At 43.0% G+C, this 12,057-nt stretch overlaps 1 protein-coding gene across 6 annotated transcripts in view; it reads left to right on the forward strand.

The window, feature by feature from the left end:
* Positions 1-5,766: 5,766 nt before the first annotated feature.
* Positions 5,767-12,057, forward strand: part of GRIK2 (glutamate ionotropic receptor kainate type subunit 2) — a 603,576-nt gene continuing 597,285 nt past the window's right edge. For 3 of the 6 annotated variants that reach the window (XM_043542704.1, XM_037894531.2, XM_043542709.1), the window contains exons 1-2: positions 5,767-5,964; positions 11,307-11,710. In XM_043542704.1, the coding sequence (XP_043398639.1) occupies positions 11,596-11,710 (115 nt within the window). In that variant the 5' untranslated portion in view covers positions 5,767-5,964; positions 11,307-11,595. Of the gene's footprint in view, positions 5,965-10,927; positions 11,711-12,057 lie in introns of those variants that run through there. The other 3 variants (XM_043542707.1, XM_043542705.1, XM_007059389.4) reach the window with 2 other exon arrangements.

Below are 12,057 nucleotides of genomic sequence, written 5' to 3' on the forward strand. Positions count from 1 at the left end.
GCATGCGGGGTGTGCCCACACCTATTTGGAGTACATGTCTGCATCACATCTAGAAGAACCACAGTTATGGTAAATAAGCGTTTCTTTTTCTAGAGTTACAGGCCCTCTGCTGGAAAGGTCCTGCCCCAGACATTCAGACATAGGAATTTTAGTGTAAGCTTATCTGATGAACTTATCTGCCTTGACAGTGCAAAGGAAGAGAAGCATGTTCCCAGACAGCCAGTAGCTAAATCATATAATGACCCAAACATATGAATTACCAAGAGAACTGTCATCTCTTGTGGACATGGTAAATATATTACTGCTTTACTAAAACTCTTTTGATGCCATCTCTCACAATTAAGTTATAGCAATAAATGAAGCAAGATATCAGATGGTCAGGCAGATTTTTTTTTTAAATTAACAGTACCCTGTAACACATGGACATAAACAAAATCAATGACAAATTCAATTCTGCATTACTACCCTCCTGGTGTATCCCATGCTAACACAATGTGGCTTATTGTCCCCTTCTAGTGGCTAGCTCATGTATGGACACTTATGAGACTGCTATTGAATCTAAGCTAAATGACCTGCTTTGTTAGCTGAAGCTGTATAGACACGTTTTGTACCAAGGCCCAGAGATTAGTCCTTGTATACAACCTGACCAGGAGTGCCATTTCATGTATTACAAGTGGTGGCTCATACAGGGACTCAAACAATTGTAGGTCTCTGAAGCTTGGGAGGAATTTCTGTGTTGAGATGGAGTGTGTAGCCACACTAACACAGCGTGTCTCTTTGTTCTCTCTAGTAGCTAGACAAAGTATGGAGATTTGAGTCTGCTACTGGTCCTGAGCTAATGGACTTGGTCCGTTAGCTCAAGTAGAGGCCTATACTGTTACATCCAGAAGTCCTGAATGTAATCCCTGCATTTGATTCAGCAATCATTACACTGGATCTATAAGCCTCACCACCCCGTCAGCCCTCTGAGAACAGTCAGAACTCCTCCAAAATGGCTGTTCTTGTCAGTCTCTTGTGACTCTTCCCCTGACTAGGTTAAACTCTGCCCACAAACTTCCAAGAAAACCTATTTGAGGGATCATGAACCTTTCAAGGTTTACAGTGGCATTAAAGAAGAAAGAAGGAAAATGATATTAGTGTGTTGAATATTCAACCAAGCAAGACTCTTCACATTGGCTTCCAATGCACCCTTCAAACTCTAAATGAAGTCGGTGGGAATTGTAATATTTTAAAAATGTATATCGCAGATTGTCATAAATATAAAGGGAAGGGTAAACCCCTTTAAAATCCCTCCTGGCCAGAGGAAAAATCCTCTCACCTGTAAAGGGTTAAGAAGCTAAAGGTAACCTCGCTGGCACCTGACCAAAATGACCAATGAGGAGACAAGATACTTTCAAAAGCTGGGAGGAGGGAGAGAAACAAAGGGTCTATGTGTCTGTCTATATGCTGTTTTTGCTGGGGATAGACCAAGAATGGAGTCTTAGAACTTTAGTAAGTAATCTAGCTAGGTATGTGTTAGATTATGCTTTCTTTAAATGGCTGAGAAAAGAATTGTGCTGAATAGAATGACTATTTCTGTCTGTGTGTCTTTTTTGTAACTTAAGGTTTTGCCTAGAGAGATTCTCTATGTTTTGAATCTAATTACCCTGTAAGGTATCTACCATCCTGATTTTACAGGGGTGATTCCTTTACTTCTATCTACTTCTATTTCTATTCAAAGTCTTCTTGTAAGAAAACTGAATGCTTTTCCATTGTTCTCAGATCCAAGGGTTTGGGTCTGTGGTCACCTATGCAAATTGGTGAGGATTTTTACCAAACCTTTCCCAGGAAGTGGGGTGCAAGGGTTGGGAGGATTTTGGGGGGAAAGACGTGTCCAACCTGCGTTTCCCAGTAAACCCAGTTAGAGTTTGGTGGTGGCAGTGGATATTCCAAGGACAAAGGATAAAATTAATTTGTACCTTGGGGAAGTTTTAACCTAAGCTGGTAAAAGTAAGCTTAGGAGGTTTTCATGCAGGTCCCCACATCTGTACCCTAGAGTTCAGAGTGGGGGAGGAACCTTGACACAGATAAAAAGGTATACAATACATTGTGTCCTGTATGATGAGTAACTACTGTACTTTTCTATAGGTTTCAGAGTAGCAGCCGTGTTAGTCTGTATCCGCAAAAAAAAAAGGAGGACTTGTGGCACCTTAGAGACTAACACATCTATTTGAGCATAAGCTTTCGTAAGCTACAGCTCACTTCATCAGATTTTCAGTGGAAAATACAGTGGGGAGATTTATATACTCAGAGAACATGAAACAATGGGTGTTACCATACACACTGTAAGGAGAGTGATCAGGTAAGGTGAGCTATTACCAGCAGGAGAGCGGGGGGGGGGGGGCGACCTTTTGTAGTGATAATCAAGGTGGGCCATTTCCAGCAGTTGACAAGAACGTCTGAGGAACAGCGGGAATAAACATGGGGAAATAGTTTTACTTTGTGTAATGACCCATCCACTCCCAGTCTTTATTCAAGCCTAAGTTAATTGTATCCAGTTTGCAAATTAATTCCAATTCAGCAGTCTCTCATTGGAGTCTGTTTTTGAAGTTTTTTTGTTGAAGAATTGCCACTTTTAGGTCAGTAATTGAGTAACCAAAGAGTACTTTTCTATGTGAGGAGAGTAGTACTATTTTATCATTAATGCAATAGGACATAGCTATGTGGGAGTCCATGTAATTCCATTCAAAGTTCTTAACAGCAGAACTGGACAAACAATAGAAAACATTTTTATGAAAATATTTGCCAAATAATCATCCATTTTGTTTAAATCTGTAATTTTAGTCAAAACTTCAAAAACTCAATTTTGACTACTTTGTAGCAAGCAAAAAAAAAAAAAATCAGATTTTAGTGTTTGAAAAAGTCATCCTGTTTTTTTGGGAGGACGGGGGTCTGGTGTCAGAATTTGAAATTCTGAAGTCAAATTCTGAAAAGTTTCAATGAGCTCTGCTTAATGAATTGTTGCCCATGATTCTATATGCTCTGATTTATGCCATTATCTAGGTTTCTTTGATAACTTTGAGCTACAGTTTCCTGATGACCCTTCCGAGTCTTTCCATATTGTCAGTGCCCATTGTTTTCCTAATACAACTACTGGAGTTTTAACTAGATGGAAAGGTATGCCACTTCGGAGTATGCGAAGACTTGAAACTAAGGAGACCCCGGTTCTTTTCCCAGTCTGCCACTGACTTGATGTGTGACTTTGTGCAGGTCACTTAACTTTCTCCGTTTGGAAAATGCTGATAATGAAATCTTTGTAAAGTACTTTAAGATCTCTGGATGATAAATGCTAAAAATATTACCTAGGCTTTTGGGAATCTGATATTTCATGTCTCATGGGGGGACAGATTTAGGGAAAGGTATTGCCGGACTGTGAAAAGAGCGGGAGATAGATCTCTTGGGCATATTAATTCATCCTGGGCAATAAAGGGAGATGTGAAGTAACCGATCTCTCCCCAAAGAAACAATAGAGGTGAAACTGACCTGTATGCCACCCATTGTCAGCTTGGAATAGCAATGTCCTTTTAAGGACTGAAATGCCACACTACTTTTATCCCTCTCCCCTTTTCTCCTCCTAAAAACATATATCAGAGTCTCATCTATATATGCCAATATTTTGAGATAAGAGTCTGGATCATAATTATAATTAATCATAAATAATAAACCAAAGTAGGTTGAACCATCAAGTCATTTGAGATCAAAATATTAATTTTTCAATTGATTTAACATGACACCCCCTCCTCCCCCGTTGATTTGAAGTGTTGACCCTCAGGCATTTCTGCTGCAGTTTGCATTGTCGTGGAGATCTTTTAATAGACTTAGTCAATGTCCCCGGAATTCCTTTCTCTTTGACCTCAGGGTGCCAATGGGTTCAGCTTCTCCGCTAACCCACCCCACAAGGGAGCTCTGCCAAACCTGATCTCCCCGCTTCTGTTCACCCCTCATCCCCAACCACTTTTAACCTCGTATGGTTAATACGAGTGTTTTCCTATGCGAGTGTATTTGGTCTGTGCACAAGCGATCGCCATTACAGCCTCGGGCAAATTAAGCGGCTAATGAATTTTCTGTCGGCCACGGAAGTAATTAAGCTGTGTACTGTGGGGCCGATTAAGCTGCAAGTCACAGCAACCCGAGCCCAATCGCAGCGAGTCAGTCGCGCGTCTGTACTGCCGGCTTTTTGCTGCACAATGGAATCATTGACTATTTATTTACTCTGCACAAGAAGTCTGCTGTTTACTTAATTACAGGAGCTTTTCAGCTCCCAAAAAAACTAACTCTTTGAGGTCCCTCCGCCCCACCGACCCCTGGAAACCAGCTCATTGATTGCAGCTGGAGATTGTTTCTGTAATTTTTAAGCAGCTCTTTGGGGGGGGGGGGTGTAAACAGCACTTCATGGGGGGCAACATCTGTAATGCTGCAGGTCGCACCCCAGGTAGGAAGCAGAACCCAGGGGAAGATAGGAGAGCCGGGGAATTCCTCTAAAGCTTCCAGGCATAGCTGAGCTGGAAATCAAGAACGCAGGGGGAAGCTACAGTTAGGAAAGCAGGAGAATTCCTGTCATGCTTCCACGCAGGTCTCAAGTGGGAGGCAGAAAACAAAGGGAGAATGGGAAACTCTTGTCATGCTGCATAGGGACCTGAACAGGGGAGAGCAGAATGCATGGAATTCCTGCAGCGCTGCTTTAAAGCAGGGCAGGGCTCGGGCTTGCTGGCTGGGCAAGTGGGACAGGCTCCTTTGCTTCTACAGTTAATTTCTGAGCTTTAGACCTATCAGAAGCGAGCTCCAGTAATGTTGCGGATCAGGTCGCGTTAGGGAGCAAGTCAGAGAGGGAGATGGGAAGGTCTGATCAAACATCTACCATTAGCTGTTCTTTTTCTTTCTTCCTTTCCAGTACTATGGCCTTTAACATCTCAGTTCACTCTTCTAGCCTCTGCATCTTTGTCCCCCCCCCCCCCCAGAGAAATTCACCTACACCCCTTACATTCTCACAGTGCTGGGACTCCACTCCTGCCTGGTTGGGGGGGGGGGGGGGGGGGAAGAGTGCCAGAACTCAGTTCCTTCCCACTTTTAGAACTGTGTATTCAAGCAGGGAGGGCAAGAGGAATCCCTCATGTGGAAGCAATAGGGGGATGTAGCCAAAGGGAACTAGATTTGTACATGTTAATACCTTCCTAAACGCCAAGACAGCTGCTCTTGAAGAATAAATGCAGACCCTGTTCCCACAGCAGGCTATAGGGAACTCAGCTTCCTTGATGGTATTTTGCACATAAGGACAGCTTGAGTTCCTTAGCTCTTCAACCCCCTGATTCTGCCCACCTTCTCCCTCCCTTTAAAAAAAATAATACTCAGGGTTGCTATACGATTGGCAGCGGCTCAAATCGTGGAGGTTCCAAGCCCGACGTGTGTCATAGACTCCCTCGGGGTCGGCTTTATAGTTCTGCGGTGCCCCCAAGCCAAAATGTGGCGTCCGGCTCGTGGCTGCCTTTGGCCCCAGCTGCGAGAGCAGAGCTCTGTGCCAGGAGGTGTCTGCAGCAGAGCTTGCCCACGCCTGCGGGGGAGGGACTGGGCCAAAAGAGCAGGGTCACAAGCAGCCACCCGCCTGGCTTGTGCTTGAGGCAGGCTGGGCTGGGGGTGTGAGCGGTGTGTGGGGCGCTTCGGGGGCCCGGCGGTGGTGGAGCGGGAAAAGGAGCTCTGTGCCTTTAAAGGGCGCTGTGCAGAGCTCCGGGCAGGAGGCGTGTCTTTTTGCTGGGCTGCCGCCGCCGCTGCCGCTGCTGCTGTTGCTTTCACTCGCGCTCCGCGCGCCGGCCGCACCTCGCCCCCACAGCCCCGCCAACTGCTGCGCTACTTTGAGGGCAGCATCCGTCCCGGGCTCTGCCTGCCCCGCGCACACGGCCAGCCCCGCCGAGCACCTGTCCGCCGCGCAAGGTAAGAACTGCCCTCCGGGGCAGGACCCCGGCCGCTCGAGGGGCTCGCTGCCTCTTTGGGAGCCGTGCGTGGTTGTGTCCTGCTCTCTTTGGAAGGGGGCAAGAAGGGGGCCCGCGGAAGAGCTGGCACCCGGGAGCTGCCGGGCTGGTGATTGCCCCGGGCGTGGTTTGTTGTAAGTGGCATTGTCGGGGTTTCTTTGAACAAATCCAGACCGGCTTGCAGCTGGCTGAGCTGGGCACCGCTGCCTCCCAGATTCCTACGGACTGTCTAGATATCAGTCATCCAGCTGGCAAAGCCAGTCCCCCAGATTAGAGCAACAAAAGCAACACCAGCTTCCCCCAAAGTATCCCGGAGATATCTGTTGCTTTGGCTCTCCGGCGCTATGTCGCCACGAGGTGCCAGGGCAGAATCCGAGTTATCTTCAAAGCTTGAGGGGTGTAATCTCCCCTTGTGACCCTGCTTACTTCCTTCTCCGGGGTCACGATTTTGTCTTAAAAATGCATCCAGTCGCCTTCCTTAGAAGATTAGCCATATGAGGAGAAAGGATGAGACATGTGCTCTAACTTGGTGGACAATAGTCTGTACTTCATCTGATGTCTCACCCCCCCTTCTCTCCTCCCTTCCTCCGTCCAGTCATTTACTACATTATACAACCAGCCGTCTACTCTATGATAGCCAGTCCTGTCGTTATTGATCGAAGATGAAATTCCACATTCTTTGAGAAGCCATCCGTTGTTAACCTGGCTAGTGTCTATGGCTCTCTGTATTCAAGGGGAAACCTTCCTTTCTGTTCCATGTAGTCGTGACTGCTAATACAGCGTGTGCAGTGAAAATGAAGGAATGCGTTCAAATGAAAACGCTCCCTTCATTTTTTCTTAAAAACTTGTTGGTGGAATAAAAAAAAAAATCTTTCCCCCACCTTTCCCAGATACTGGTGTGTGTGTGTGTGTGTTGGGGGGGAGCTGATGTATGGGGAAAGCCGTTCATGTTTGCTTTTGCTGCTTAAAAATATGCTAAGAGTGCATTGCTGTGAAGTCCAAAAGTGCCTGAACAAGTAAATCTATTACATCCTCAGTTCGTTAATTAGGATGAACGTCTCTCCAGCAGCTAAAAAATTAATTACCATCTTAAAATGTCATTAATCATCGGCGCAGCAGAAACTTGGTTATAAATCTGGACTAAGCTAATAACAGACAAGGGGGACCTACCGTTTTTATAGCTTGTGGGAGTGGAGTGCAAGTGGGCCGCGTTGTGTTTTCTTTAACTGATAACATCAACATTCATTTTAGTACTTTGGCAAACGTTTAAAGGGGTGGACCGGGTTACTGATTTGTCAGCAAATCTGCAATACTTCTGTGTACCGATCTGGTGGGGTTGGTCAGGTGTTGCAGGAGGCTAGTGCTTTCCTCTCACCAGATTGCAACAGCAGGAGGACTCTGGTGGCCGACAAGTCTGAGGCGTTAGCAACGATTCACCGAAAAATGTCCAAGGAACAACGTGTCAGGGACCATATGTCACATGCCGATTCTACATTTCTCTCTGTTATCCTTGTGAGGGAAGCGATCACGAAGTTAAGCGATGTAAGGCCCATGATATACAAGCTCTGTAGTCAGTTCTTAGTTACGTAGCTGATAATGGAAAGAATTGTCTTAAATTGTTGTGGTAAAAATGTATATCCCAGCAGGTGGCAGCTAAATGGAACTAGATTAACTTTTAGTATAAGAAAAGGACATAAATATATGCTCTGAAGAAGAATCAGGTAAAAGGGTAATCATTTAAATGTAATCGCTTAAGGTAATTCTTTAAATACACAATTTAAGCGAATCCCCCTTTTCCTAAGGAAACATTATTTACAGAAGATCATTGTATACACAGGGCACACACACACACACACACACAATTAGTAGGCTTTTAATACCCAGCATAGTTTTTAATTAACTTATGCAATGTCTACTTAGGTTTTTTTTGTAGCTGAAACATGTATTTTCATATCTGCTTCCCTGTGCGCTGGCCCTGGATACTAAAAACATGTAGCTACCAGGCTCCGTATGGTGAAGTTGAAGAACAAAACAAGACTTATAACAAGAAACTGAATATTTCAACCCTATTGTGGCGGATTATTGGTATGTGGAGGATAGGATCCCAGTGGACACCAGCTTCAGCTAGCCCTATATCAGAAAAGGATTGAATAGCGGGGTTGACAAGCATTGAAAAGACCAGCTCCCTCAGTAAAATACTGTATAATTAGCCGTGTTAATCCTTTAGATGTGTACAGTACTGGGAACGAAAATGCAATGAGGGGTGCTATGGCGCTTTTCAGTTTTCATACTAAAAATAGTTTAGAAGAGAAAAAAGGTTTTTTAAAAGGCGCTTAATAATGGGGAAATGAAACTGAAATCCTCTTAACAGATGGGAATCTGGAGGTGGTGGAGTTTGAGGCTTTAGCTAATTATATATTTTATAAATGGGTTTTAGCCACCAAATGTAGGCAAATGTTTTTTTTTTTTTACTGAGTTTTAAATATTCGGTGGCTTGCAAGACATTCCTTACCAGAAAGTAAGGACGCCATGTAAGAATTCTGAGTTAACCACAATCTTCCTTGAGAAAAAGATATTTTCATAAGATACTAGAGAAATGTATGGTAGGACATAGGAGATATTCAAGGCAACCCTGTGAAATACCAATAAAAACACAGTCCAGCCAACATAGTAAAGAATAGAGTGTATCTTTAAAAGTGTGGATAAAATACATTAATTCCCTTTCTGTATTGGGAAACCATTGGAGGGAGAAAATGTATTTTGACACCTAAACTCACACACGGCTTAGGTAATATAGCTCAACAGCAAGAAGGCTTAAGGAGTGGTGCTCTCCGTGGTGCTGAAAAGGGAATGCAGCCCTCCTATCGCCACCGTATTTCAGCGGGACAGGTCCAGTCACTGTCCATGGTGGTGAGTGCTGTTAGGTTAGTGTTGGACGGTTATTGAGCGTGAAAAGTTAATTTGAGTGTCATGCGTGTGCACAGGTTTTGGAATGTAGAATACTGAACATCTAATTTTAAAAGCCATTTATAATGGATGGTTTTGAAGTTTCAGTGATTGTATAAGATCCTTGGCAAGTTGGGAATTTTGTTAGTTTTTTTTTATTACAGATAGCTGCCTATTTGTCCAGGTAGTTTAGAAAATAAGTTTGGATAACAGATGGTTAAAATTGTTTATTTTCATTTCTTGATTAATGAGCTACATTTACAAAAGAAGACAATGAATCTTATAATTTCCCATGCTTTTTTAAAGTTCACTCTATAAATAGTGCTACATTCTGATAATTCGCAACACAATGAGCATTTGAAGATACCTAACCTCCTCTAATTCATCACTGTAGCAAAATTAAGAATGCTCAGTTACCACCCAGGTCAGTTTTATTCCTCCTTGGACCAAGATAAGATATGAACAGATATTTCAGAGTAAATGAAACAGCAAATACATGAAAGAATACCTCAAACTGTACATTTTCCTGAGAGTTATTCTAAATGGGAACTGAAGGAGTCGCTAGATATCCTTGCTTTTAGCACTAGGTGTTCTTTTTAGAGTACTCCAATAGTCAAATCATTTGACTGAATTCCCTGCTAGACTGCAGAACTAGCCATTCATGATACTTATTTTTGACACTGCAGTTATGCCTCCATTTTAAAGACAAGAAATCAGTAATGTTTAATAATCCCCTCGCAGAATATTTTATCAGCATTTTTACAATATCTGAAGAAGATATGGGCAGATAAAATCAGTAACCCATAAGGGTAGAAAGTTATTGTGAATTGTTAACACTTTTAGGGACACAGGGCCTCTAGAACATAGGTAATTTCATTTTAATATCACTTATTCTGCATGTCTAAAGTATGCATAGAATTATTAAGAATTAACCATAACTCACGTCTGTGTTGTTACACTCCTGATAGGTCCAAGAATGTGTTTCTTCAGTCTGACGTTCTGTAAAGCCAAATCTATGCTGTCTTCATCTGTGATAAAAATCTTTCTCATTGAGATTTTCTTCAGCACTAAAGAGAGGGCAGAGCCCAGGCAGACTACAGTTTAATCTGCCTTCATTTTCCTTGTGGGATATTAGGAATGGTCTCTTAATATCTATAATAAAAACCTAAAATAGCTTCAGTGAAAGCTTCACTTTCAGATTTTTTTTTTAAAATCGCTGTCCATTCTCGACCAATGTGTTTTAATGAATGCATATAGGAGCGAATACACAATTCAAAGTATCTTAATTGTTTTTCCAAGGAAAATCTGAAATGTTGCCGAAAATGAGTGCACCTTTACAATGAGGAAAAAAAAGTCCAGAGCTGTTTTAAGATGCAAATTAAATGTCCCAGAAGCAAACTAGCAAGCACTGTTATACTTACTAAGGATAGTGGAATATTATGTGTATTTAGACTACACTCCCATTTTAACCATAGGTCTCGCTATGCAAGTATAAACAGTAGAACCTTAATAAAATCACAGTGAAAGAGAGTTTAGTACCAAAGATAGGCATTTTGGACTGTAGCATATGAAACCTGTAAATCCACACATCCTCTCTTGCAAATAGCATTGTTGTTTTAAGCAAACTGAGCGAAATGAATATGTAGGACTTTCAATTCAGAATTAGATTTATTTATTTTTTAACACTGCAAAATTGTTCTGTACTTTGCTAAAGCTTGGATGTTCAATGATCAGAGTCCGCTACAAGTTGCCAAAAGACAGTCAGTATACAAGTCATGGCGTTTACATTAATAGCATTAAATGTGCATAAGTAATAGAAAGTGAATTAAACTATTGGGACCTTTTTAGCCTAAGCCTTAGCCGGATACCCTTCATGACATACGGTCACCCCTTGTAATGCCTCCTCTTGCAGAACTCTGAGGCTAAGTGATTTCCACCCAGCTAGTCAGCTGTTAAAATTCATGAACTGATTTTTATAGAACCGGGCGCGCACGTACACCATAGCTGCCCCTTTGCAGGAAAATAGCTATTGTTGAAAATAAACAAAAATAATAATTGTACGCACGTCAGTAAAACGGAGCTGATTTTTCAACAACGCGAGGCGATCAGGTCGGTTGCATGGCAGAAATTGGGAAGGCTGTCTGGCAGGCAGCCGTAAGAAGCGAAGAGCTATCTCAAATTTTCTCACTTAATCTTGGCTTCACGTCAGAAGCTGTGCAGCAGTGCAGTAGAATGGGAGCACAGCAAAAGCTTCGCTACTAAAACGCCTGGAGCTCGTTGACTCTCGCTATGTGGCGATAGCTCAGCGATTTCTCGAGCTGGATTACTTATTGATTTCCCTCCTTTCTTGCCTCCCAGGTTTACCCGGCTGGACATTGTGTGTGTTTGGATTTCGCGAGGATTCTCCCTTGACTAACATGGATGTCCCACCATTCCTTGCAGTTGAAGGTTGCTCCTTGGCGCAGTGAATGAAGAACATGCAGGGATTGCTAATGGGTTTGGGAAGCGTAGACTCTCTCCTCTCTCTGTGACCATGCCGTGATCGTGTCTGAGGGCTAACAGTCTACGTATCCTCATTCTTACCCTACCGGGGAACCTGACGCTTAGAAGGGGGAAGTAAGGCAGCGCGTGTGTGCATAGAAACACCATGAAGATTATTTCCCCGATTCTAACTAATCCAGTCTTCAGATGCACCATTAGACTCCTTCTTTGCTTTTTGTGGATTGGATATTCGCAAGGAACTACACATGTGTTAAGATTTGGTAAGATTTCCCCCGCACTTTACATTGTGTATTTCAAGCTGAATAGTTATATGCATGATTATGTCAATAGGTGGGGAGCGGGGAGAGAGATGAGGCTCCGGGGGATGCTTTTGGAGTCAGTTACCGAAGACCCTCTTTATTTTGTGTCCGCATGGCTAAATTAATGTTTTTTTGTGTGTCGCCGATTATAGTAATAAATAACCATAGGGAAAAAATGACTGTCAAACGTGCTTCCCGGAAGCTCTGGGGGGTGATCAGAGCTTGTGTGGCTTCCTCGTGCTGTGCCTTTTTTGTTTCCATAGCAGTAGGAAACGCGGCTAAAATAGCTGTTGATTAGTTAACAATCT

This window comes from Chelonia mydas, chromosome 3 (assembly GCF_015237465.2).
Source record: "Chelonia mydas isolate rCheMyd1 chromosome 3, rCheMyd1.pri.v2, whole genome shotgun sequence".
In the NCBI taxonomy this organism is placed as follows: Eukaryota; Metazoa; Chordata; order Testudines; family Cheloniidae; genus Chelonia; species Chelonia mydas.